Source organism: Camellia sinensis, chromosome 8, assembly GCF_055761805.1.
Source record: "Camellia sinensis isolate YWXY chromosome 8, ASM5576180v1, whole genome shotgun sequence".
Taxonomy (NCBI): Eukaryota; Viridiplantae; Streptophyta; class Magnoliopsida; order Ericales; family Theaceae; genus Camellia; species Camellia sinensis.
In genome coordinates, this window is record NC_138968.1 from 159,367,496 (window position 1) to 159,393,850 (window position 26,355).

Consider the following 26,355-nt stretch of genomic DNA (forward strand, 5'->3'; position numbering starts at 1 on the left):
TCACCCTATTTGGGAATAACATTTTTAGGTAATGATGGCATGCCTCCCCCAAGGCAATAGCATTGGAGGGACCTTTGGGAAGCAAAAGCTTCTTATTTTGTTTTATTTTGTATAGCCTAGGGCTAAATTTTTATTGAGTGAAGCTCATTTTGTTGTAACCATGCCAAGACTGGGAAAGGTGTAAGCCAATAGGGCATTTGCTTACGTTAAACTCTTTGTACTCATTAACTTTATGTAATAAAAGGACTAAGACTCTGATTTATACTATCATTTATATATGTTTGTGGATGTATTTATGATATTATTTTGGGGGCGTGACAAAAACTGCAACACCTTTGGAAATCAAAAACCAACTATTCCTCCTGTGTAAGCCAATAGGGCATATTGATGTATTTATCCATCAATATTTTCAGCTAGCATCATTGCATACACCTCCCATGGAAGCCTTTAAAAAAAAATACGTGAAATGTGTTGTCGCACTATTTTGCTTCTACAAGACTCAAATCTCATAAGAAAGCACTAGAACGATTCAAAAATTGAAGAGATTCAACTAGACGTGTTACATGTATAAATAGGGACACACCCTAAACATATGGCTCCAAGTCCTAAACCAATGGCTGTTGTTCCTGTACTAACATCTACAACAATTTCAAAGGCTTGCTCTTTTCCAAAAACATGATTCTGGGATAAGTACTGCACAAGACAGATGACACCTACAACAGAGAAATTCTAAAGATATTGGACATAGAGAACAACTAATCAAATAAGCAAAAGCAAACAAATAGAGAAAAATACATAACTAAACTAATAAGAAATTACTTTTCCATAGACCATACCATCCACCAATTTGGGAAACCATGACCATATTTGATCATGCATTTATTTTATCGATCTTTGTCCTTATTTCTTTAGACCATTCATAAAACTTAATTGACAATTATTGCACAAATAGCTCATTTGTCAATGAAGTTTAAAGACATAACTAAGAACTTCAACCCAAAAAAAAAAAAGGCAAATAAAAGTATGCCTAGTTTAGTACCCATTGGATGGGAGTATGGTCTAGGGTAGGTAGATTGGGTACAGACCTAACATTTACCATTATTTGCACAAAATGGCTACCCACAAGTTTGAACTCACAACCTCAAGGTTAATTGATAGGCCGAGTTTTAACCACTGAACCATTGGCCCCCTTAAACAAAAAACAAAAAAAACAAAAAACAACAAAATTGACAGGTAATATAAAGCCACATATTTTGCAATGCGCGTACGACTATGCCATAGACATCTAATAAAATGATATATATACAAGTTACAAAATAAGTGCTCAAATAGTTCTTTATTTTCTTTTTTTCTTACAATTAGTCAGGTTTAGATGCATAGACATAGCGATTGTCATAATGCGTCCTCAAATACAAGAAAATATGCAAACATTTAATGACAAATAAGTATCAAACCACATTTTTACACTTACCTAGTAACCCTACAGCATCTCCTGCACCTTCATTGACAATAACAACCCTTTTTAAACTTTCAACATATCTATGAACATCCAGTCGCTCACAATTCGGTTTACCAAATATTTGAGTTGTCAAGGAAGCCTCTAAAATGTCACTTAGCCATACAACAGAACCGCTACCGTCTGCTACCAAATCAGCATGTTTTGCAAGCATTTCCTCCCTCTTGGCAAAAAGAAATCTAGGTACATGAATGGCACTTCCATATAACATGGAAATCAGATTGTAGCCAGTAGGAATTTCAGGTTGTTCTCCTCTGAGAAGCAAATGTGACCTCAGTCCTCTCTCTGCACAGGAAACAGCTGCCAGGTACACGAGCCAATTATTGGAAATTGGATTCTATGGCTCATTTCACAAAAATAAATGAAAATCGATTTTTAAGAAAATTTTAAAATAGGAAATATTTGTACTTCCCTGCAAAACTAAAGTACCTACCTATTACTTCTATATGCACACTTTGGCAACCTCCACATGTAACCTAGAAAATGTCTGAACTGGATATTACTCAGTCCTAAAAGTGCCTAAAGATTCTATAAATAAGTATATCATGGGTGCAAGATGAATACATATTATGAAAAGTGAAACATATAAAAACAAGAAGTAGCTGAGATCTACCATAGAATATATTCTTGTATGCTAAAAGCAAGCATGATTCAATTTCTGTGGTTATCTGGTTGTACCAACTTTATAGGTATATATGCAAACTTGTTCATGTCTCACAAAACATGTCTCACTTGACAAATTTAATGGTGGGAGTTTAATATATTTTTAAATTTTAAATTTTTTTTTTTTTTACCTGTCCTATCAACTTTTTTAGATACTAGTATTTTGCTGAAATTTTAATAGAATTAAATTAAGTGTTGTATCTCAATTACTTGGAATCAGTTATATAAGTCATTTCTCATTCTTTTTGTCTCTAAAATTAAATTCTCAATAAAATAAAATAAAATAAATTTATATGCAATTTGTTAAGTCTTACTCCCATATTTGTATTTAGATTCATGAATTCATACTCATAAAAGATCCATTGAGTTATTAGGCTACCTAATTCATTTCTCATCTTCATGTATTTTTCAATTTTTTTCATATGTAATTTATTGTAGAACTTGGTTGCTTTAGGATCTTTTGTGAGTAAAAAATGTGTTCGATTAACTGCATCTTGTTATGATTTGTGTAGGCTCTAACAGCTACTGTCACAACCCAAACCCAGTACCCAAAGGTTCGACTTCCCAACAAGTCATAACAAATTAATAGTGCAGTAGAGTAAAATAAAAGGGTACCCGAATCTTCATTGAAGTATAACAAAAATGCATACATTGGAGCTTCAATTCGATTGGAATACCAGAGCTGTACTATGACTACAAAGTGCCTTGTGCCTACCTCATGCACTGGTTTTGACACATCACTTGAAAGTGGTTAACAGCTATAAACACATGGCAGAATGAGAAATATTATACAGTGAGCATGAGGGTACAAAATCCATGGATAATTATTTGGCTAAACAGAGATTAGCTTAGTAACTGAAATACATAATTAATTTTAAATAACAGAAGCAGAATGCAGAAATCATATAAGCAAATAATCATAACCACAGTATAGAACAGAACAGAATAGAGGTCACTGGAGTGACAATCAGAACAGAGGTCAATGGATAATGACAAACAGAGGACCACAAAGTGGCCAAATAGAGGCCAATGGTTATTTAAGTCCCCCAAGGCATGGGACTCCTATGGTGGTACTTACAGAAAATAATTGTTTACAAAATCATTGTCAAATAATTTCTAAAGTTTAAACAAACATATCCATGGGTTTCAATATAAGCAAATGTAGTTTAGAAAATAATTAACATAATTGAAATATAAATATAAGTTATAAAACATATCTTATATAAAATAAATTATGATAATTCAAAACATATGTAAAATATGTTATGGCAACTCAAAATATAATATAACTCACTTTAATATTGACTCTTAGCCTTTGTTTTCCTAATATTAATTTTTCTCTACCAGTCTACCACACCGTAATTTATGTTTTCGTTCCTCATGCCTAGCAATTGGCAACTTATTTATAGTTGGTGAGGTTTCATTAGGTTTTCGTTCCTCATGAATATCATATACTTTTATTTAGTTATTCACATATCTTCTAATAATCTTTATATTTCCAATAATCCACGTGTCTCAAAATAGGCAAATGATATTCATGATCTTACTTAGCTTCAACAAATCAAAGCACTCCCTTATTGACATTCCATATGAAGTCTTCAAAATAGGTTGGGTATGTGATACAACCTCAACAACAAATTTAAATCCACAAATTTTCTGACCATAATAATTCGATTATTTGTTCTTATGGAATTCATAAGCCATCAAGTCAAATTGCTGGGGAAAAATTTTCTCCATTGGTTCTACAAGATAACTATTTAATCTCGAAAGTCAAAGACGACTCACTTAGGTGTATGATCACATTCACTTGATAGATCGAAAATCCATTCACATTGAACATTACATTCTAGGGTCCACATCAAAGGTATTGGGCCATACTCATAGTACAACGTTCCCAAATAACGTAATTCTCTGACTGGCAATGAAACATTTTTACACAATAATAGTCCCAATGATATAGCCATCTTATAACAATTGACTTCAAATGAATGGATGGATCCTGAATCCATTAACATATAGACACTTTACTCACAAATAGTTTCCTTATAACAATCTCATTCTAATTATCTTAGCAATCTAATATCAAGTTTCAAATGCTCAAGTAGATGAGTTCTAAATTTATCCACAATCAATTCAAATATTTAGAAGGGTGTCAATTATAATTCAAGACTTTTTGTATTGACTAGCAATGTTTATCTATTTATTTATTTTTATTTTTTTATTTTTTTTACCTATTTATGAAGTACCAATCTTCGATCTAATCTGATTGACTTGTTGTAAATTTTTTTTTTTTTTCTTGACAATCTCTCAGTCGATGTCTTATTAAAGTATCCTCTCATAACTCAATGACATAATTGTCTATGCAACTTTTAATACGTTGGACATGTTGGGGGCAGGTTCATTTCTTTACGACTTTGCTTAAGATTGTTTGCCTCTTGTACCACAAATTTCTAAACATCTTCTTTTATTCTATTGTTAATTCCACATTTAACTTTTTCTTTTGATCTTTGCCATTTCCCTTGACATGTTTGCATAGGTTTCATTATATTTTCTAATACTTCTTCCACTTTGTGTAATTTTTCAACAGAGATTCAACAACTTCCACATCATTTATACTTCTCATTATCGTTTCCTTAAGTCGCACGGCAAAGGTGGATAATACTTGGGGTAATCAAAGTTAGCTCGGAACATAACACAACAGATGCAATCGTAAGCCAAATACTTATGCAAGGTCATCGGTAGGGCAACCTATTCATTTCCACAAAGTTGACCGAGAATTCCAGATGCGAAGCTACGCCGACCGAACGTGATTTCAATCGGACTTTCAAGGTCACACAACAAAAGTATGAGACCCTATGGCTCAGATAGTAGGTCCCTTAAAAAAAACAACATACCTTCTTCATATCAAATAATTTCCTAGCCTCCAATCACCATAGTTCCATGCACTTCATTGATCATCAGATATTTTAACTACTTCCTGAAATGTTCTCATAGCTTAACTTCACATGTAACCACGTAGCTTTCATCACTTCCATCAAAAATTTAATTCCTTATAACACCATATTCATACGAATCAATATGCTTGTATTCCCCAACATGCAAGTCAAAAATTACGTTTTCCTTATCGCATTATAGATTTCACAATAGCTCTTCACTTCAACACTAAACTTATTAAACAAACACACCCTAGTGTCTTTTCATCATCAAAGTTCCGTAATAACCATTTGTTAGGGAAAATATATGATTCCCCACTAGTAAATCAATTTTCACACTACTGCTGCACACCTTTGGAAGTAATAATCTATATATAATGTTAAATCTTGGGCTTGTTTTATCAAAACCCTAGTTGTTACAAAACTGAATTGGGCTTCCACAAGTTAGATATAATATATAAAAATATATTATAACCAATACCAAACCAAATTAAACTCTTTTAATAAACCAATTGGGTCCCATACTTCAATAAGGAGGTTTACCTAACAATTCTCCCTCTACCGACTTAGGTAGAGACATCAAGCATACTCGCCAAAGTTCGACACTTTAAATGTTTGTCCCTCAACAAAGTCTTAGTCAATATATCCGAAATATTATCATATGTGTGAACCTTTTCAAGTTGTAACAATTTCGAATCTAACACATCACGAATCCAATGGTATCTCACATCAATGTGTTTTGATCTCGAATGAAAAGTGTAATTTTTACTCAAGTGAATAGCACTTTGACTATCACAATAAAGTACATACCTTTCTTACTTTAAGACCAACTCTTGCAAAAATTTCTTCAACCATAATTCTTCTTTGCAAGCTTCCGTAATGGCAATAAATTCAACTTCGGTAATTGAGAGAGCAACACATTTTTGTAATTTAAATTTCCATGCCATAGCTCCCCCTGCAAATGTCATCACATACCCCGAAGTACACTTCCTAGAATCAACATCACCGGTCATGTCAGAATCCGTGAACCCATCAAGCATCGGCTTACCATCCCCAAAACACAAACACACCTTCGAAGTCCCTCGAACATACCTTAGAATCTATTTTACCACTGCCCAATGTTCTTTACCCAGATTAGAGAGAAAACGACTCACCACACCAATGGCATGAGTAATATCCAGCCTTGTACAAACCATGGCGTACTTCAAAGAACCAACCGCTGAAGCACAAGGAATTTTTTGCATCTCTTCCTTGTCTTTCTCACTTGTAGGACATTGATTCAAATAAGATTGAAGTGACCCGCAAGTGGACAACCAACCGACTTTGCTTTATCCATGTTGAACCTCTCAAGAACTTTTTCAATGTAGCTTTCTTGAGACAACCAAATCAGCTCTTTTTTGCGATCACGAACAATTTTCATACCAAGTATTTGGTTTGTCAGCCCCAAATCTTTCATAGCAAAAGACTTGCTCAACTGTAATTTCAACCTGTTAATCATAGTGTAATCTTGACCCACAATTAATATGTCATCAACATAAAGCAAAAGAATAATAAATTTACCATTCAGGAAATTTTTCACAAACACAATGATCCGAAGTGGTTTTAGAAAAACCATTATTCTTCATGAAAGAATCAAATTTTTTGTACCATCGCCGTGGGGCTTGCTTGAGGCTATACAAACTTTTCTTCAATTTGCAAATAAATTTCTCTTTCCGTTTCTCCACAAAACCATCTGGTTGCTCTATGTAAATTTCTTCTTCAAGATCACCGTGAAGAAATGCGGTCTTCACATCAAGTTGCTCAACTTCAAGGTTTATACTTGCAACCATGCCAAGTACAACCCGAATAGAAGACATTTTCACAACCGGTGAGAAAATCTCATCAAAGTCAATACCTTTCTTTTGCCCAAAACCTTTCATAACAAGAAGTGCTTTGTACCTCCAATTCTTGCCATCATTCTTCAATTTGAAGACCCACTTATCTTTCAAAAAATTTCTTCCCTTGGGCAACTTCACTGAATCATAAGTGTGATTTTTAAGTAAGGAATTCATCTCCTCTTTCATTGCCTTTTTCCAATCATCTTTCTTTGCATGCTCAATTGCCTCTTGATAGCTCTCGGGCTCCCCTTGATCAGAAATCAACACAAATTCACTGGGAGGATACTTTCTCGAAGGTTGTTGGTCCCTTGTAGATTTTCTCAACTCAAATTGTGGTGGCAGTTCTTGAGTTAGATGTTCTTCCTCAATTTCGGGCCCAACTTTATTTGGAGTAGCATCATATTCTACATCTTCAAGAGGTGGCTGCACATCTCCCCTATTTTCATCATCAACTAAAGATGAAGGAGATGGATCCATGCCAATGAGATCATTAGGTTTTGGCTCCGGTTGATCACCTTTGCCAAAGTCTTCAATTGTTTGGTCTTCAAGAAACACAACATCACAGCTTCGAATGACTTGCTTGTCAACCGGATCCCACAATCTATACCCGAATTCATCATGCCCATAGCAAGAAAAATACATTGTCTTGACTTACTATCAAGCTTGGACCTCTCATTCTTTGGAATGTGAACAAAAGCTCGGCAACCAAACACTCTCAAGTGCTCATAAGACACATCTTTGCTAGTCCAAACTCTTTCTGGAACATCACCATTCAAAGGATAGGAAGGAGACAAATTGATCACGTCAACGCTGTCCTGATTGCCTCACCCCAAGAGGATCTTGGCAATTTAGCTTGTGAAAGCAAACACCTTGTTCTTTCCACAATGGTGTGGTTCATCCTCTCGGCAACGCCATTTTGTTGAGGAGTCTTCTTAACTGCCTTTTGGTGCCAAATACCTTGGCCGCGACAATACTCATCAAATGGCCCAATGTATTACTACCATTGTCTGATCGGATGCACTTCAATTTCTGCCCTGTCTCTCTTTCAACAATGGCTTAAAAAAGCTTAAATACATCTAGAACTTGATCTTTAGTTTTTAGTATAAAAGCTCAAACTTTCCTTGAATAATCATCAATGAAAGTAACAAAATAAAGTGCACCACTATGTGTTCTAACTTTCAAAGGACCACAAACATCCAAATAAATCAACTCCAAAACATTTTCTTTTCTAGAAGCAACATTTTTATGAAAAGAAAATCTATGTTGTTTACCTGCCAAACAATGAACACAAGTTTTAAGATGTGTACCTTTCAAACCAGATAGAAGCTCCTTCTTGAACAAAACTTGTAACCCCTTTTCACTCATGTGGCCAAGCTACTTATGCCACAATTCGGTAGAAGTATCATCTTCAAGTGCATTGACAATACCTTTACAAATTTTTCCTTGCATCGAATAAAGTGTATAAGTCTTCTTGCACTTAGCCACCACCAAAAAACCCTTTGTGAGCTTCTATATTCCATCACCAAATTTGTTGTTGTAGCCTTCATCATCTAGCTTCCCGGTAGAGATCAAATTGAGGCGAATGTCGAGAACATGCCTCACATCTTTAAGAAATAACTTGCAGCCCAAATTTGTTTCCAAGCAAACATCACTCATACCAATAATCTTGGACAAATCTTCATTACCCATTCAAACTGAACCATAATCTCCTTTGATATAGGTAGTGAAGAAATCAACTCGAGAAGTCACATGAAAAGAAACTCCGAAATCAATCACCCAATTGCTCTCTTGGCCCACAAAATTGAAACAATTATCTTCACAAATGACCATGAGATCACCATTGGAAGTAACCGCCGTTGTGCCATCTTACTTCTTATCCATACTTTTGTCACGCCTTTTCTCCCTGTTCTTGAGCTTTCGGCATTCCCGCTTCATGTGCTCTTTCTCATGGCAATAATAGCACTCAATGTCTTTCTTTGAAAAAGAACCATCTCTTGATTTGTCACAGCTTTGATCACGACCATGAGGAGTCTTACTCCTCCTCCTTGTTTTGCTTCAGCCTCTCACAACAAATGCCTCTGAATGAAAAGAACCCGCTGATTTTCTTCTAGTTTCTTCATTCAACAAACTACTAGTGACTTAGCTCATTGTGACAACTCTATCAGGCGTTGAATTACTAACCCTCACAACCAAAGTCTCCCAACTTTCGAGCAAAGAACTAAGTAGCATCAAAGCCTACAACTCATCATCAAAAACAAATTTCCTAGAAGCAAGTTGATTAACAATACTCTTTATTTCATTCAAATATTCCGGAATAAGGCTGCTCTCTTTACATTTTAAATTAACCAACTTACGAAACAGAAAAACTTTATTTTTGGATGATTTTCTATCATAAAGGCTTTCTAATTTTTTCCATAAATCATGTGCCAAAGTTTCAGTAGCAACATGATGAAACACACTATCATCAATCCATTGACGGATAACACCAATGGCTTTTCGATTAAGCCTCTTTCATTCATTATCTTTCATATCATCAAGTTTGCCACTATCACCCTCAATAGGCCCATACAAATCTTTACAAAATAATAGATCCTCCATTTAGTTTCCCAAGTTACCCAATTGCTTCCATTGAAGCTAGACATACGACCCACATTCCCCTCCATTGATTTACACAAATAAATAAACCCAAACAAACCGTAAGCTCTGATACCAGTTGTTAGGAAAAATATATGAATCCACACTAGTAAATCAATTTTCACACTGTTTCTGCACACCTTTGGAAGCAATAATCCATATATAATGTTAAATCTTGGACTTGTTTTTATCAAAACCCTAGTTGTTACCAAACTAAATTGGGCTTCCACAAGTTAGATATAATATATAAAAATATATTATAACCAATACCAAACCAAATTAAACTCTTTTAATAAACCAATTGGGTCTCATACTCCAATAAGGAAGTATACCCAACACCGTTAATTCCTATAAGCCTATAGTTTCACAAATCATCATATTTGTAGTCCCTAATATGCCAGTTAACAATTCTAATGTCCTTTTAACGTTAGACATTCCTCAATAGTTCTTAGCTCTTAGCCTCAATACCACACGTGCTAAACATCACATTTCATTTTCCTCCTAATTATCAACACTTAATAACAACTCTAAATTCTTAGACCCAATGCATAGGCTATTTACCAAACACGTCTCGGTCCTCTTATAATCCTCAAAGTTCCCTGTAACTCATAGGTTTTAACCTTAATACTTACATATGTACACATTCCTGAATGCACAATTTATCACTTACTTACTAGATGCATATAGCTTCCGTATGTATGATCACACAAAACTATAATGCCAAACACAAGACTGACCACCTATCATTTCCATCCTTAAATATAAAAGAGCAAATTTCCCAAACTCTTGAGGCCAAATTGTGATTTCACAACTAAAAGGGCCAAAATGAAAAATTCCAGGAATCCCATGACCGAATTATAATTTTTGAAAGCTTCAGGGACCAAATTGCAATCTTCAGAATATTCCGTTGATACCAACAGAATATTCTGTGATGATGTCTACCTAAACATTTAAATCCTTGGACGCTGCTAAGAGGATTCGAACTCCTGACTACATCGTTAGCACCACATGCCTTACTCACTAAGCCAAACTAACTCTTGTGATTCCCTTGTCCCAAATAAATATTCAAAGTATTTAGATTGGCTACAAAATATATGTGCAAAGATTTGACCAGCACGTGTAGTCCACCTCGACCTTCGCTTTGCCTATTCTTTCTAGATCTGGACTCCTCTTGTTGAAACCTACCTCCTGTATGCTCAAAACTTATTTTTAGCAACTTAAAATCTAGCAGTTTCGAAAACCCTTTCACTTTTCTTTTCCTATACCTGCTATCACTTTTGCCAATTAATCTTTTTCTTTTTCTTTTTTTTTTAAACCCACGTAATGGGTTTGTTTGTTCGTTTGTTGTTTTTTTTTTCCCCCCCTCTTTTTTGCCTGTTCTTCCTCTTTCTCTATCTAGTTACGGACCCAACATGCAGACTAAACACACAAAGTGCACAACACTTATTCTTTCTTACTGTAACAAGCCCGCGGGGGACCTCGCTACAGCTCGGACTCGATTTTTCGTAGTCACGGTTCTAAGTCTGAACCAAAGAGTCCAAATCCGGCAAATCGTTTTGAGAAAACAGATTTTTGAAAGAAGTGCCAAACATGGACTGCTTTGCCAGATACAGAGTCGCCACCTAAATATTTTATTTTGGGAAATTTAGGAAACCCTGACTCGGTGCCAAAAGGCCACGTGTCCGTCATCACCAAAGTTGCCTCGGCTCGGGAACTTGGGTACGATTGGGGAAGGTCACTTCGTGAGCACCCCCGCTCGCCCGGTCATAGACCGGCCTCTACTAACCATGATATCAATTTTTGAAAACATTGTATGTTCTTATTCCGGTTATTAGCCTAGGTTACTATGTGATGCTCGCAGCATATAAATATAGACTGGGTCGTCCGAATTGGAACAAAACATTTCATGCTTGTTTATTTGAAAATGGTTTGATGGTGCTACCCGCAAGTAGGCTAAGACGTGGATTTGCCACCCTCGGGTGGGCTTAGAAAACATGATTTTGCCACTATCTAGTGGGCTTAAAACACACATTTGATGAATTATTCCAATTCAAATAACCCAACCTTCACCCATAGGCATTCAGGCAGTTATATCACATTAGCAATTAGCCTCATGGTAAGCATGCTATTCATGGCAGTCACTCACACGCATGCAAGGATGCTAAAGCATAAAACTTACCGAGTATTCCAAGCCAAAAAAAGGAAGTTAATTAGAAATCATGCATGATCCTAAGTATACAAAAATGCCTAATGCAACACATGCAAAATGCAACTATAGCAGGCTCGGCTATTCTAAGATGGTATATGAAATGCTACAACTATCATGTATTCAATTTAGAATTGAAAGTACAATGCAGTTAGTATGATGTGCCGAGCCCGGTGCATGCAATACAGATGGATGATGCAAACATGCTGTCATACTGTATGCTAATTTAAATATGCCCTAATCTAACCATCATAAGCGGATAAATAAAAGGGAGAAAGACGTGGGGTTGGAAGACATACATCACACTCACGCACACTTATTACAGTTATGCCCTCACTCGGAGGGTCCAAATAAATATACAGTCCAAATATTACAGTCCCAAATAAAAGAATATTACAGTCTAAAATATTACAGAATTCTAATTAATTAATGAATTAACTAGAAAGCAAATAAAAAAAAACTGGCGTGCAAGCCAGGGACTGCCTTGCTTCTGGTGGATGATGCATGTCCGGATTGTCTTGCGCGGAAATCCACCGGAATGCCCCAATTAGCCTCTGTTTACACCTGTTCTTGAAATGCGTGCCAAGTCCCAAGAAGTTGCTGATTCTGCGTTTTGCTGCAGCAGAGAGCAGGAAAGGGGCATAGCAATGTATTTTCACAGATATATGCATGTCTCGAACCTCGTGCCACCAATCACGCATACCGAGGCATGATGGCCGAGGAGTCGAAATGCACTACTCAATATAGGATGAATGCACATGAAACTACAGCTAAAACCTAACTCCATCATGGATAATCCGGAGTGTCGGTAACTGGGAATTGAGACATATTCCGTCACTCGAAGTACGAAATGTACTTCGTTTCCCGTGCCCGGGCTAACTCCTATTCCGGACATGATGCAATATGCATGATATGCATGAAATGCAACTAATATACAATCCTAACATACACAATGCTATGAAAGTGAAATGCCTCGAAATGCGTGTACCCGGACACGCAAACCGAGAAAATGACAGAATGCAATGAAAATGAGGTGCCTCGAAATGCATGCACGCGGGCACGCAAACCGAGGCAATGGTAAAATGCTGTGTAAATGAAGTATCTCAAAATACGTGCACACGAGCACGCAAACCGAGGCAATGCTATGTGTCTCGAAATACATGCACACGGGCACACAAACCGAGGCAATGATATGTGTCTCGAAATACGTGCACACGGGCACGCAAATCGAGGCAATGACAGAATATGATGAAATGATATGGAAATGACAAATGGGCTTATACCAACATGAGTGAGCCTCAGCCACACTCACATGGGATGCCGATCGGATAAAAAGGAAGTGCCTCGAAATGCGTGCACGCAGGCACGCAAACCGAGGCGATGCAAAAGCGATGCGAATGACATGAAAAATGCAACATGGACTTATACTAACATGAGAGAGCCTCAGCCACACTCACATAAGATGCCGATGGCAGAAAATGAAGTGCCTCGAAATGCGTGCACACGGGCACGCAAACCGAGGCGATGCAAAAGCGATGCGAATGACATGGAAAATGCAACATGGACTTATACTAACATGAGAGAGCCTCAGCCACACTCACATAAGATGCCGGCGGATAAAAATGAGGTGCCTCGAAATGCGTGCACACGGGCACGCAAACCGAGGTAATGATAAAATACAATGAAATGGCATGGAAATGACAAATGGGCTTATACCGACATGAGTGAGCCTCAGCCACACTCACATAGGATGCCGTTGGTAGAAAATGAGGTGCCTCGAAATGCGTGCACACGGGCACGCAAACCGAGGCAATGATGAAATGTGATGCAACATGGCAAAAATGATATGCAAGCATGCTAATTGAATTTCAGCAACAAAACAAGGGGAAAACAGCCCCGGGATGAGGCGAAATGATATGAAATGCAAGGAAATGTCCCGAAATGCAACATTAAGCACCCGAAATGGCCTATAGCCATGCTAAATATGCACAACATGGACATGCAATGCAAATACAGAAACTAGACAGCCCCAAGATAAGCACTTTTCCAGTTATAAACATGGCCAAACAGCAAATATAGGTATGGCAAAAATAGCATACAAGAATAGGGGCCAAGATAGGGGTAATGAAGCAAGTAGTATAAGCTAAACCCAAACTGAAAAAAATTCCTTCTACAACACTGAAGAGGGACCAAAAATATGAATATTTACAGTATATGACAAGCCTCAAATCAATATACAAATATGCTAAAAATGCTATGCAAAATGAAGCTCAAAAGTGGCTATAACATGAAGTATGCAAAATATTCACCAAACAGAAAAAAAGTGTTAATGAAACATGAATTATAGGCCAAAATAAGGCTACTTTAAGTTCGGACCAAGGTCCAAAAACAGAAGCAAAGAGGGCTACCAATTTATGCAAAAATGGGGGCCAAATAATGGATATAACTACAAGTGACACATGGAGGCACCAAATGGTGAGGGGCCCTTCAACAATGTTGAAGAAGGGCCCAAAATAAGCACATTTACAGATTACAACATGCTCAAAAACAGATTACATATAGGCTAAAGATAGCATGCAAAATGTTGACATACAAGAGGGTCAATGAAGCAAGTGCATCATGGAGGGCTCAAACAGGGTTGAGCCCTTAATGAAAAGTGAAAATGAGCTCAAAAGAGGGCCACTTTCAGTTATGGCCGGAGCTCAACACAAAAAGCATGCATGGCTTACATATTGATCAAGAAAAAGGGTCAAAAGGGTCAAAGTATTACTTACCCTTGAAGATCAACACTTTTGTTGCTTCTTGGATGGATTTGCAGCTTCTTTAGCCTTCAAGAATCCTTCCTTGTTGCTGGAAATGAGATGGTGGTGGTAGAGCTTGGTGGTGTAGAAGGAATGATGGTTAGGGACTTAGGGTTTTTTCAAGAATTGAGAAGGAAGAAGATGGAGTTGGCTATGGAAGCTTGAAGATGAAAGTTTCTAACCCTTGTCAAGAAGGACCTCAGCTGGTTATATGGACAAGAAGATGGGTGTAAAGGTGGGGCCAAAAGGAGGCAATCTTTCCCCACAAAATATCCCCGAATTGGGATATTTTCTGGGGGGAAACAGCTGGACAGCTGTAAAGCACACACAGTGAGGAAGCAGGCCGGCCCATTGCTTTGGCTGCAGGTGGCTGGCCGGCCACCCCCCCTAGCCGGCCGGCTAGGGGTCAAAAGGTTCAATCAAATTTGGTGGCCGGCCACCACATGGTGATGTTCCCCTAGGTCTCCTCATCACAACCATGTGGTTCAAAGTCCAAGAAAATGGGTCCAAGGGGTTCAACATTGGCTCGGAAAGAGGGGTTCAAAAGGGTCAATCAACATTAATGGCCGGCCACCACTTTTTAGTGGCCTCCCATGTGTGTACATCACAAATATGTGGTTGAAAGTTCGAGAAAATGGGCCCAAGGTGTTCAACATTGCAGTTAAAGAGGAGGGGCAAAAATGGAAAGAAAAATTAGTAGTCGGCCATGGGTTTTTAGGAGCCTCCCAGGTGTGTAGATCACAGATATGTGGTTGAAAGTTGACAACACTAACCCTAGGGTATTCAACATTAGCCCGGAAGTGCGAAAAACGGGCGTCGGGAGGCTCCGGAGGAGAGATAACTGGTTGCTGCAACAATTGCTGGCCTCCCACCCTTCAGTGACCTTCCTGGTGATAAAACAGAGGTACCTGCCAAAAATGAACGAAAACCGATGCAAAACGAATGTTCGGGGGCCAAAACACGCAGTTCGGGGCCCCGGAAACTGCCCGTTAAACACCGAAAGTGGCGTTCGGCCACGAAGTGGGTTTCTCAGACCCCAGTGTCCCTCAAAAGGGAGAAAATAAGATGTATGCCAAAAATCAGAGCAAACGGAGATGGTTAGGCGGTCCCGAACCGAGGCACACGGCCTGACGGCTCCCAAAACCGAGAACCGGACTCCGAAATGGGCAAAATGGCCTACGGCCACCAAATGTAGCCTGCAGACATTGAGAGATGGTCTACAGGACCTCTTCCTTCCCTCAGGAAAAGAAACAGAGAAAACCGAGTCTGGTTCGCAAACCGAGACAAGGCACAGAAAAGGGTTCGGGAGTCCGGAGGCAGGGCTCACGGCCGCAACTCCGAAACTTCTGAACAAGCACATTATGCAACATCACCAAGTGCTCAATCGGTGACGTCTGAGTCTTAAGGTCGGTCAAAAATGGGGTGTCTACAGTTGCCCCTCTTTGACAGAACTCGGAAGTCACAAGTGACGGGAGTGAATGTCAAAGCCCAGAGACGACCCATTTTTGACAAGGCCGAAGACTTAGACAAACATACAAGATAAACAGAAATGTGCCCGCAGGCATGCCCACAGGCAGGGGGGGCAAGATGCAAAATGATATGCGAGAAGATTTTGAAGATTGGACTTATACGCTACGCGAAGCCGATTTTGACTCATGATTATGCAAAGAGGGCTGTAATGAAGCAATTATGCGAAATAAATGCAACATTTTAAGCGAATGCTAGGCAAGCAAGTAAACTCGAGCCAAACTACACCTCGTGCAGAAAGGATGTAAGAAAATTATGGAATTCTCACTGCAAATACAGTGTGCATGTGCGATAGATACACAGAGCAAACATGTGATTGATACACAAAAAGGTGAACACAGAGTGTGATAGATGCACTAAGTGAATAAGTATGATAGATACACAAAGCGAGAGTGTGTGATTGATACACAAAAAGGTGAGCACAAAGTGTGGTAGATGCACTAAGTGAGCAAAGCGAGTGTGTGATAGATACACTGTTTGGGCAAAGTGTAAGTGATATACAAAGGGGTGAAGTGAACAAAGTGTAATGGATACACTAAAGGTGAACACAAAGTGTGACAGATGCACTATGTGAACAGAGTATGATTGATATACTGAATGTGAACACGTAGTGTGATAAATGCACTTAGTGAACAAGTATGATAGATATACTGAAAATTAACACAAAGTGTGATAGATGCACTATGTGAACAGAGTATGATTGATATACTAAAGATTAACACAAAGTGTGATAGATGCACTATGTGAACAGAGTATGATTGATATACTAAAGATTAACACAAAGTCCTAACACGTTTCACGTGAAAGGTGGTGTAACCAGCAGGCATACCTAACTGTATTTCATACGAAGAGAGGGAAGGTTTTAACCGAGGAGAATAACAATGGTGTAACCAACAGGCGTATCTCAACGTATTTCATACGGAGAGAGGGAAGGTTTTAACCGAGGAGAATAACAATGGTGTAACCAACAGGCGTATCTCAACGTATTTCATACGGAGAGAGGGAAGGTTTTAACCGAGGAGAATAACAATGGTGTAACCAACAGGCGTATCTCAACGTATTTCATACGGAGAGAGGGAAGGTTTTAACCGAGGAGAATAACAATGGTGTAACCAACAGGCGTATCTCAACGTATTTCATACGGAGAGAGGGAAGGTTTTAACCGAGGAGAATAACAATGGTGTAACCAACAGGCGTATCTCAACGTATTTCATACGGAGAGAGGGAAGGTTTTAACCGAGGAGAATAACAATGGTGTAACCAACAGGCGTATCTCAACGTATTTCATACGGAGAGAGGGAAGGTTTTAACCGAGGAGAATAACAATGGTGTAACCAACAAGCGTATCTCAACGTATTTCATACGGAGAGAGGGAAGGTAACCAACAGGCGTATCTCAACGTATTTCATACGGAGAGAGGGAAGGTTTTAACCGAGGAGAATAACAATGGTGTAACCAACAGGCGTATCTCAACGTATTTCATACGGAGAGAGGGAAGGTTTTAACCGAGGAGAATAACAATGGTGTAACCAACAGGCGTATCTCAACGTATTTCATACGGAGAGAGGGAAGGTTTTAACCGAGGAGAATAACAATGGTGTAACCAACAGGCGTATCTCAACGTATTTCATACGGAGAGAGGGAAGGTTTTAACCGAGGAGAATAACAATGGTGTAACCAACAGGCGTATCTCAACGTATTTCATACGGAGAGAGGGAAGGTTTTAACCGAGAAAAACAACGGTGTAAAGAGTATGATTGATATACTAAATGAATGAAGTGTGATTGATACACTAAATGAATGATCTCAAACGGAACTTCTTTGAATGAACCGTACATACAATATCGTGTATGAATGAGAAAGAAACTTGATAGGTACAATGCAATACAATGCATGATGCTTAAGAAAAGCAATAAACAAGCGTGGCGGCGCTTTTAGAAAGCACCTCATGGGGTGAGTGGCGATGAACCGCTCTACTCTGACGGGGATCTCCCCTTCGTGCTCTTTGAACACTTACCTTCAACTTACAGCACAAAGGCTCTGAAATACTGACAAGGGTTCTTCATGTAGAACACTTTGGATGTTGCCTTTCTTCCTGATCATATTCGCAACTTTCCCTATTCTCCAACGGGGTGACAGACTAGGTTGGTTCAGTATCCAGAATTGAGGTGCATACACGCTATCTCAACCTATGGGGCTTCCATACGGATTTCAAGCCGAGGACACGCCTCTGGGTATTTAAACCAGACTTTAGTCTCGGAAATCCCGAACCTTTGCGTTCTAGGCATCAGCCATTCGAACTCTAGTTCCCACCGTCGCAGTTGGTCTCCTAGGAACTCATTGCGAACACAGCCAAGATGCCTCTGGCGGGGAATGGTACTCAGGGAGAGCACTTCTGATTACCATTTTGGCTTGAAGCAGACTTGATCTTGAGCTTGAGGTAGAGGCACACTCATACTTCGGAGCTTTGGCAAGACTTAAAGAGGTATACATCACGGAATGTAGTCTCGGAACTTACTGAAGTTGAAACAAACTCAGATGCCCGACATTTCCTCTTTTGCTTTTGCTTTGCAGTCTGGAACCCATATAGCTTCAAATAGGTCCTAGTTCTACTGTTCTCGCATGACCTGGGTTGAACCCTGCGGTTTTTATGAAAGAACGAATCTTGTTTTTGCACAGATGTGGAGAACGGCACGGCGCTCGGAGCGCAAAACAATTTTATTCTTGAATTGATAAATGAGTTCTCGATCGGGTATTGAGCCTACGACTGAACACAGCGAAACGACTCAACAAAGAAATAAAAGGCACACAACCTAGACACATCGAGTAACACTCGAAACGACTCAAAACAAGAATCGAGATAAAACAAAAAGACACGACACTCAGACGTGCACAGGGAGCCTGTTTCACCGGGTAGTGTTTCCCACCCTTTCTCATTTGTAGTTCTCACATCGCTCGGCCCTCAAGCTCTGTTTTTCTGAAAAAGCCCTTTTCTCACTTTTTCTCTCAACGCACGTCTCTCTATTCTTCAATCTCTCATTTTTCATCCCTCCCCTGGGTGGTTGATGGACGAACAGCAAATTGTGGGCTCACGTCCCTAGCATTCTGCTAGATTCTCTTTCTTCTGCTCACAACAGTGAGTTCCTCCTATGGAAAGGTTGCGCTACAACTGGGTGTGTAGCAAATCTTCAGCTAACATCGGTTGATGATGCTCTGCTGGGGAGTTTGGATGTGATCAGATGTGTCCAGACAAGAGAGTGGAATATCTTGCCCCATTCTAGTTCGTGCTTCGCACTTTGCTTGATACCTCGTTGCTTGGAGGATGTGAGAGCTTTCTGCCCTTAGTTGTGCCCTTTTCTGGCAGGTAGAGTGCCCTTCTTGGCAAGTATGTTGACAATGGGAAAGACAGGAAGCCTGACTCAACTATGCCCTTAGTTCATCATTTTGACCATTTTTTGTTTTAGTTTTCTCCTAAAAAAAATTTTGACCAAAATGAGAGTTAGATTAACATGCTTGTTCAATTTTCTGATTTAAAATCATGCAAGTTAGGCTGTGAGCACTAAAAATTTTCCTTTTTGGGGTCCAAGAAATGGTCCAGTTTTAAAAATGGAATACCTTTCGAGAAGATTAGTCAACCTTAGTAAAAATTCTCAAAAACTATTTTTGCAAACGACCACTGCTCAACGAGCACGGAACCTACTCTCGAGATGCACAACCTCGGATTCAAAGGAAGATTGCCCCTTGCTTGAGGGGAACTGCATGGCAACGGAAAGTTGCCCCTTGTTTGAAATGACACTGCGGCGTTTTGAATGGCAACGGAAAGTTGCCCCTTGTTTGGATAGCACCGCAGCACATTGAATGGCAACGGAAAGTTGCCCCTTGTTTGAACGGCACCGTAGTGTATTGTAGTCAGTCCTCAGAGCGATGATTGCAATCGAACTCTCGGATACAGAGAAGACAAAGATTATCAGAACCATTACATGGACATGATCGAATTGTTTTGCGGCTGGACTTCAGAATGAAGTTGCCTACGTATCCCAAAGATGGGAATCAAGCCTCACGTAGTTCGGGGTTAAGGTATACTCGGGTATTAACCTCTCCTTTTTAGGCTCTAACTTTTGCCAAGGCGCCTGTTGCAGGTTTTCGACCTTGCGAGCTTTGTTTTTCTTTTCTTTTCAATTCTTTTCATTTCTTTTTTTTTTTGATTTTTTTCGTTCTTTTCTTTGCATCTTTCTTTTTTGTTCTCTTTTTTTCTTTTTGCATTTTTTGCTTCTTCTTTTTTTGTATTTTTCTCTTGCTCTAACTTTTGCCTGGGTCGCCCTTCCGGGTTTTCGGCCCAGCGAGCCTCTTAAGGGTGAAAGCGTAACGAGTCCATGCCAAATGGTTTTGAGATCTTGGAGTCATCTGAATCCAGGAGAATGGCTGCTGCTTTGCTTTGTAAGCTTCTTCTGATGAGATCTGATCTTCTTGACCTGACTTTGGTGCCTCTTGTTCGAGGGCTGCTTCAAATCTAGCCACACAGGCCTCACATCGTAGTTGACCGTCGAACCTTCTGATTTCAAGTTCAAGGTTTGGAAGCGAAGGGGTTGAGTCTCGAGGCTGAGAGCGATCCTAGGCTGCACAATCTCAAGAGCGATTCCACACAGGTCTTCGCAAGACCGCGCAAAACATTTTGTTTTTGAAAATTTTTAAGAAAGCGACAAATCGCTCGCGCTGAAGATAGTGTAGAACCAATCTGGATCAAGCCAGGGTCTTTCTCAGTACTCACGCTAACAAGCATGATTTCATTCATTAAGGGTTTAGCATGCCTCTCTTTCTCTCAAATGATCAAAGTTTTGCAAAACCCGAGGAATTACTTCCTCTTTGTTTTCACCGCAGTGTTCAAAAAGTTTTGAAAAACTTAGGTTAAATGCAATGATTTTGGGGTGCAGAAGAGAGCAGGTGGAACGTACTGCCGTTTCATTCAAATTCCGTCACAACTAGCACACGGCAGAAGCGAACACAGAAGTGCAAAAATTACTGCTGTTTCATTCAAATCTGTTGGTGTTACTGGCTCCCTGGCAGAAACAGACTCAAAACAAAACGAAAAAGACAGACACAAAACAAAATGGTGACGCCTGAGGTAACACCCCTGGGATCACCCGACTTCCTATACAACAGGACTGACTCAATATAACGAGACAGACCCAAAGCAAAAGAGATTGACTTAAAACAAAAAGACAGACTCAAAACAAAACAACAAAACTGGCCCAATACCCAAGTCAGAGAGCACAAAAAACTGGTATTTGCATATTGCTCAGAACAGTGCATGCCATTCCCACGTCTGAAGTAAATTGAGCGCTGCCCGCAGGTGGTTCATCCCTTGATCACATTATCCCCCATAAGTTCACTGATCAAATGCCGATAGACTTTGTAGGACCTGGTACGGGGATGACCCCGTTGTCGATCAGATCTTGTATTTCGTGGCGGAGACGAAAGCACGTGTCAGTGTCATGGCCAGCTCGCTGATGGAAGGCACAGTAGTCGGCTGGGTTGTGCGAGAGAGGGAGGTCCTTTGGTAATGGTTGCGGCTTCAGGGGCTTCAAATCCCCCTCTCTAATCAAGATCCTAAAGGCCGCTGATAGAGACATATATAATGGTGCGAACACCCTCTGGCCTCGAGGTGGGTATTTTGAGGTTTGTGGATTTTTGCTGGACGCGCCAGCAGGGGGATTAGCAGGTGCTGTCTTAGTTTGCTGATCTTTTCCAAGTGCAGGATTATAGTCGAAAGGAACGTTTCTGATACAACGACCCTTCTCCCGGCTTGCCCCTTGATTCAAACTGCCCCCAACTTGAGTGGCGAAAATGTCGTCCACAGTTTTTGCAAAGACTGCGAACACTTGCTCTTTGTTCAGTCCCTCGGCTTTCAAAGCCTCAACAGCCAACAGAAGATGTTTATGAGGATCCATGTCCACCCCTACCTCGTTCCTTCCACTCGCCTCCACTTTGCCAAGGGATTGGCTTTCCTCAAATGCTGCCCGTCCCAACATCGGGGAGTCTTTTGACATGAAGTTCCCGGTATGTGGTGTGGTCGATGATGGAGCCGACGTCCCGGAGGCCAAACCTATCACAGTTCTCTGAAGATCTTCCGAACCCTGTGCCATCACGGGTCTGCTGATGATGTGACTGGTGACCGTCGGATCAGATGAACAAAATGAACCCTAACTGGCCCTCCTTTGCCTTACCACAGCGAAGAAACACTGATTTGCCCTTGAACTGAATTTCCGACCTGACAAAGTCTATCAACACGAATCCAAACTACCCGGGGGATATCGGGGCCTTCTGAAGCTATGGTTCCAAGACTACCTGGCAAAAGGGAAAACATGCAGCATCTCAGCCCGATTTCCTAGAACAGATTTGAGCGTAGTTGAATGAGTGTGCTCTCTACTGAATTCTGCCCCAAAATTCGGCTTCAAAGTCTGAGTCTGATACCCGCAGGTAAAGCTGACTCCCAAATACTGATAGTAATGCCCGCAGGCCTGATGCCAAAATTCGCAAACTGGTGCCCGCAGGCCTGACGCCCAAACTCATACACTGATACATGCATTCCTGTAGAGACCACTCTAAAGCACATAACAGATGAGTGAGAGCCAAAACACCCCTATGTTAGGGTAAGGTTTCCCTGTCCTATTTTGTCAGGAGCTAGGGTTTCATTACGCACACAGCGGCTTCAAACAACCTATAAACGGGTAAGCAACCTGTCCTAGTTTGGAATGGTCACTATGGATCCGAATATGCACTAGGTCGAATGGTCAAAGAGGGTGCCCCGGTTAAACCGGGGTTTGTGTTCCCATACTGGCAGAGCCCACAACCGGTCAGCCTTATGGTCATGCCTTGACAAGACAAGCCTCCGGCAAACCGTTCAGGAATAGCAGATGGCAAACACGGTGTCCTAGGCGCACCAATGCAAATGCAATGCAAAGAAGCACACAAGTGTAGTCAAAAACAGATATCATGAGTTCGAGTCAAGTTCTCTAAATCCCCAGCGGAGTCGCCAGAAACTGTAACAAGCCCGCGGGGGACCTCACTACAGCTCGGACTCGATTTTTCGTAGTCACGGTTCTAAGTCTGAACCAAAGAGTCCAAATCCGGCAAATCGTTTTGAGAAAACAGATTTTTGAAAGAAGTGCCAAACATGGACTGCTTTGCCAGATACAGAGTCGCCACCTAAATATTTTATTTTGGGAAATTTAGGAAACCCTGACTCGGTGCCAAAAGGCCACGTGTCCGTCATCACCAAAGTTGCCTCGGCTCGGGAACTTGGGTACGATTGGGGAAGGTCACTTCGTGAGCACCCCCGCTCGCCCGGTCATAGACCGGCCTCTACTAACCATGATATCAATTTTTGAAAACATTGTATGTTCTTATTCCGGTTATTAGCCTAGGTTACTATGTGATGCTCGCAGCATATAAATATAGACTGGGTCGTCCGAATTGGAACAAAACATTTCATGCTTGTTTATTTGAAAATGGTTTGATGGTGCTACCCGCAAGTAGGCTAAGACGTGGATTTGCCACCCTCGGGTGGGCTTAGAAAACATGATTTTGCCACTATCTAGTGGGCTTAAAACACACATTTGATGAATTATTCCAATTCAAATAACCCAACCTTCACCCACAGGCATTCAGGCAGTTATATCACATTAGCAATTAGCCTCATGGTAAGCATGCTATTCATGGCAGTCACTCACACGCATGCAAGGATGCTAAAGCATAAAACTTACCGAGTATTCCAAGCCAAAAAAAGGAAGTTAATTAGAAATCATGCATGATCCTAAGTATACAAAAATGCCTAATGCAACACATGCAAAATGCAACTATAGCAGGCTCGGCTATTCTAAGATGGTATATGAAATGCTACAACTATCATGTATTCAATTTAGAATTGAAAGTACAATGCAGTTAGTATGATGTGCCGAGCCCGGTGCATGCAATACAGATGGATGATGCAAACATGCTGTCATACTGTATGCTAATTTAAATATGCCCTAATCTAACCATCATAAGCGGATAAATAAAAGGGAGAAAGACGTGGGGTTGGAAGACATACATCACACTCACGCACACTTATTACAGTTATGCCCTCACTCGGAGGGTCCAAATAAATATACAGTCCAAATATTACAGTCCCAAATAAAAGAATATTACAGTCTAAAATATTACAGAATTCTAATTAATTAATGAATTAACTAGAAAGCAAATAAAAAAAAACTGGCGTGCAAGCCAGGGACTGCCTTGCTTCTGGTGGATGATGCATGTCCGGATTGTCTTGCGCGGAAATCCACCGGAATGCCCCAATTAGCCTCTGTTTACACCTGTTCTTGAAATGCGTGCCAAGTCCCAAGAAGTTGCTGATTCTGCGTTTTGCTGCAGCAGAGAGCAGGAAAGGGGCATAGCAATGTATTTTCACAGATATATGCATGTCTCGAACCTCGTGCCACCAATCACGCATACCGAGGCATGATGGCCGAGGAGTCGAAATGCACTACTCAATATAGGATGAATGCACATGAAACTACAGCTAAAACCTAACTCCATCATGGATAATCCGGAGTGTCGGTAACTGGGAATTGAGACATATTTCGTCACTCGAAGTACGAAATGTACTTCGTTTCCCGTGCCCGGGCTAACTCCTATTCCGGACATGATGCAATATGCATGATATGCATGAAATGCAACTAATATACAATCCTAACATACACAATGCTATGAAAGTGAAATGCCTCGAAATGCGTGTACCCGGGCACGCAAACCGAGAAAATGACAGAATGCAATGAAAATGAGGTGCCTCGAAATACATGCACGCGGGCACGCAAACCGAGGCAATGGTAAAATGCTGTGTAAATGAAGTGTCTCAAAATGCGTGCACACGAGCACGCAAACCGAGGCAATGCTATGTGTCTCGAAATACGTGCACACGGGCACGCAAACCGAGGCAATGATATGTGTCTCGAAATACGTGCACACGGGCACGCAAATCGAGGCAATGACAGAATATGATGAAATGATATGGAAATGACAAATGGGCTTATACCAACATGAGTGAGCCTCAGCCACACTCACATGGGATGCCGATCAGATAAAAAGGAAGTGCCTCGAAATGCGTGCACGCAGGCACGCAAACCGAGGCGATGCAAAAGCGATGCGAATGACATGAAAAATGCAACATGGACTTATACTAACATGAGAGAGCCTCAGCCACACTCACATAAGATGCCGATGGCAGAAAATGAAGTGCCTCGAAATGCGTGCACACGGGCACGCAAACCGAGGCGATGCAAAAGCGATGCGAATGACATGGAAAATGCAACATGGACTTATACTAACATGAGAGAGCCTCAGCCACACTCACATAAGATGCCGGCGGATAAAAATGAGGTGCCTCGAAATGCGTGCACACGGGCACGCAAACCGAGGTAATGATAAAATACAATGAAATGGCATGGAAATGACAAATGGGCTTATACCGACATGAGTGAGCCTCAGCCACACTCACATAGGATGTCGTTGGTAGAAAATGAGGTGCCTCGAAATGCGTGCACACGGGCACGCAAACCGAGGCAATGATGAAATGTGATGCAACATGGCAAAAATGATATGCAAGCATGCTAATGGAATTTCAGCAACAAAACAAGGGGAAAACAGCCCCGGGATGAGGCGAAATGATATGAAATGCAAGGAAATGTCCCGAAATGCAACATTAAGCACCCGAAATGGCCTATAGCCATGCTAAATATGCACAACATGGACATGCAATGCAAAGACAGAAACTAGACAGCCCCAAGATAAGCACTTTTCCAGTTATAAACATGGCCAAACAGCAAATATAGGTATGGCAAAAATAGCATACAAGAATAGGGGCCAAGATAGGGGTAATGAAGCAAGTAGTATAAGCTAAACCCAAACTGAAAAAAATTCCTTCTACAACACTGAAGAGGGACCAAAAATATGAATATTTACAGTATATGACAAGCCTCAAATCAATATACAAATATGCTAAAAATGCTATGCAAAATGAAGCTCAAAAGTGGCTATAACATGAAGTATGCAAAATATTCACCAAACAGAAAAAAAGTGTTAATGAAACATGAATTATAGGCCAAAATAAGGCTACTTTAAGTTCGGACCAAGGTCCAAAAACAGAAGCAAAGAGGGCTAC

General features: G+C 40.3%; 1 protein-coding gene across 1 annotated transcript in view; it reads right to left on the reverse strand.

Annotated features, from left to right (window-relative positions):
- Positions 1-393: 393 nt before the first annotated feature.
- LOC114267359 (D-cysteine desulfhydrase 2, mitochondrial-like) overlaps positions 394-26,355 on the reverse strand; it is a 30,390-nt gene continuing 4,428 nt past the window's right edge. Inside the window, exons 2-4 of the mRNA XM_082885721.1 lie at positions 1,472-1,853; positions 584-713; positions 394-445 (exon numbers count right to left, since the gene is read on the reverse strand). Of these exons, the coding sequence (XP_082741847.1) occupies positions 394-445; positions 584-713; positions 1,472-1,853 (564 nt within the window). The remainder of the gene's footprint in view (positions 446-583; positions 714-1,471; positions 1,854-26,355) is intronic.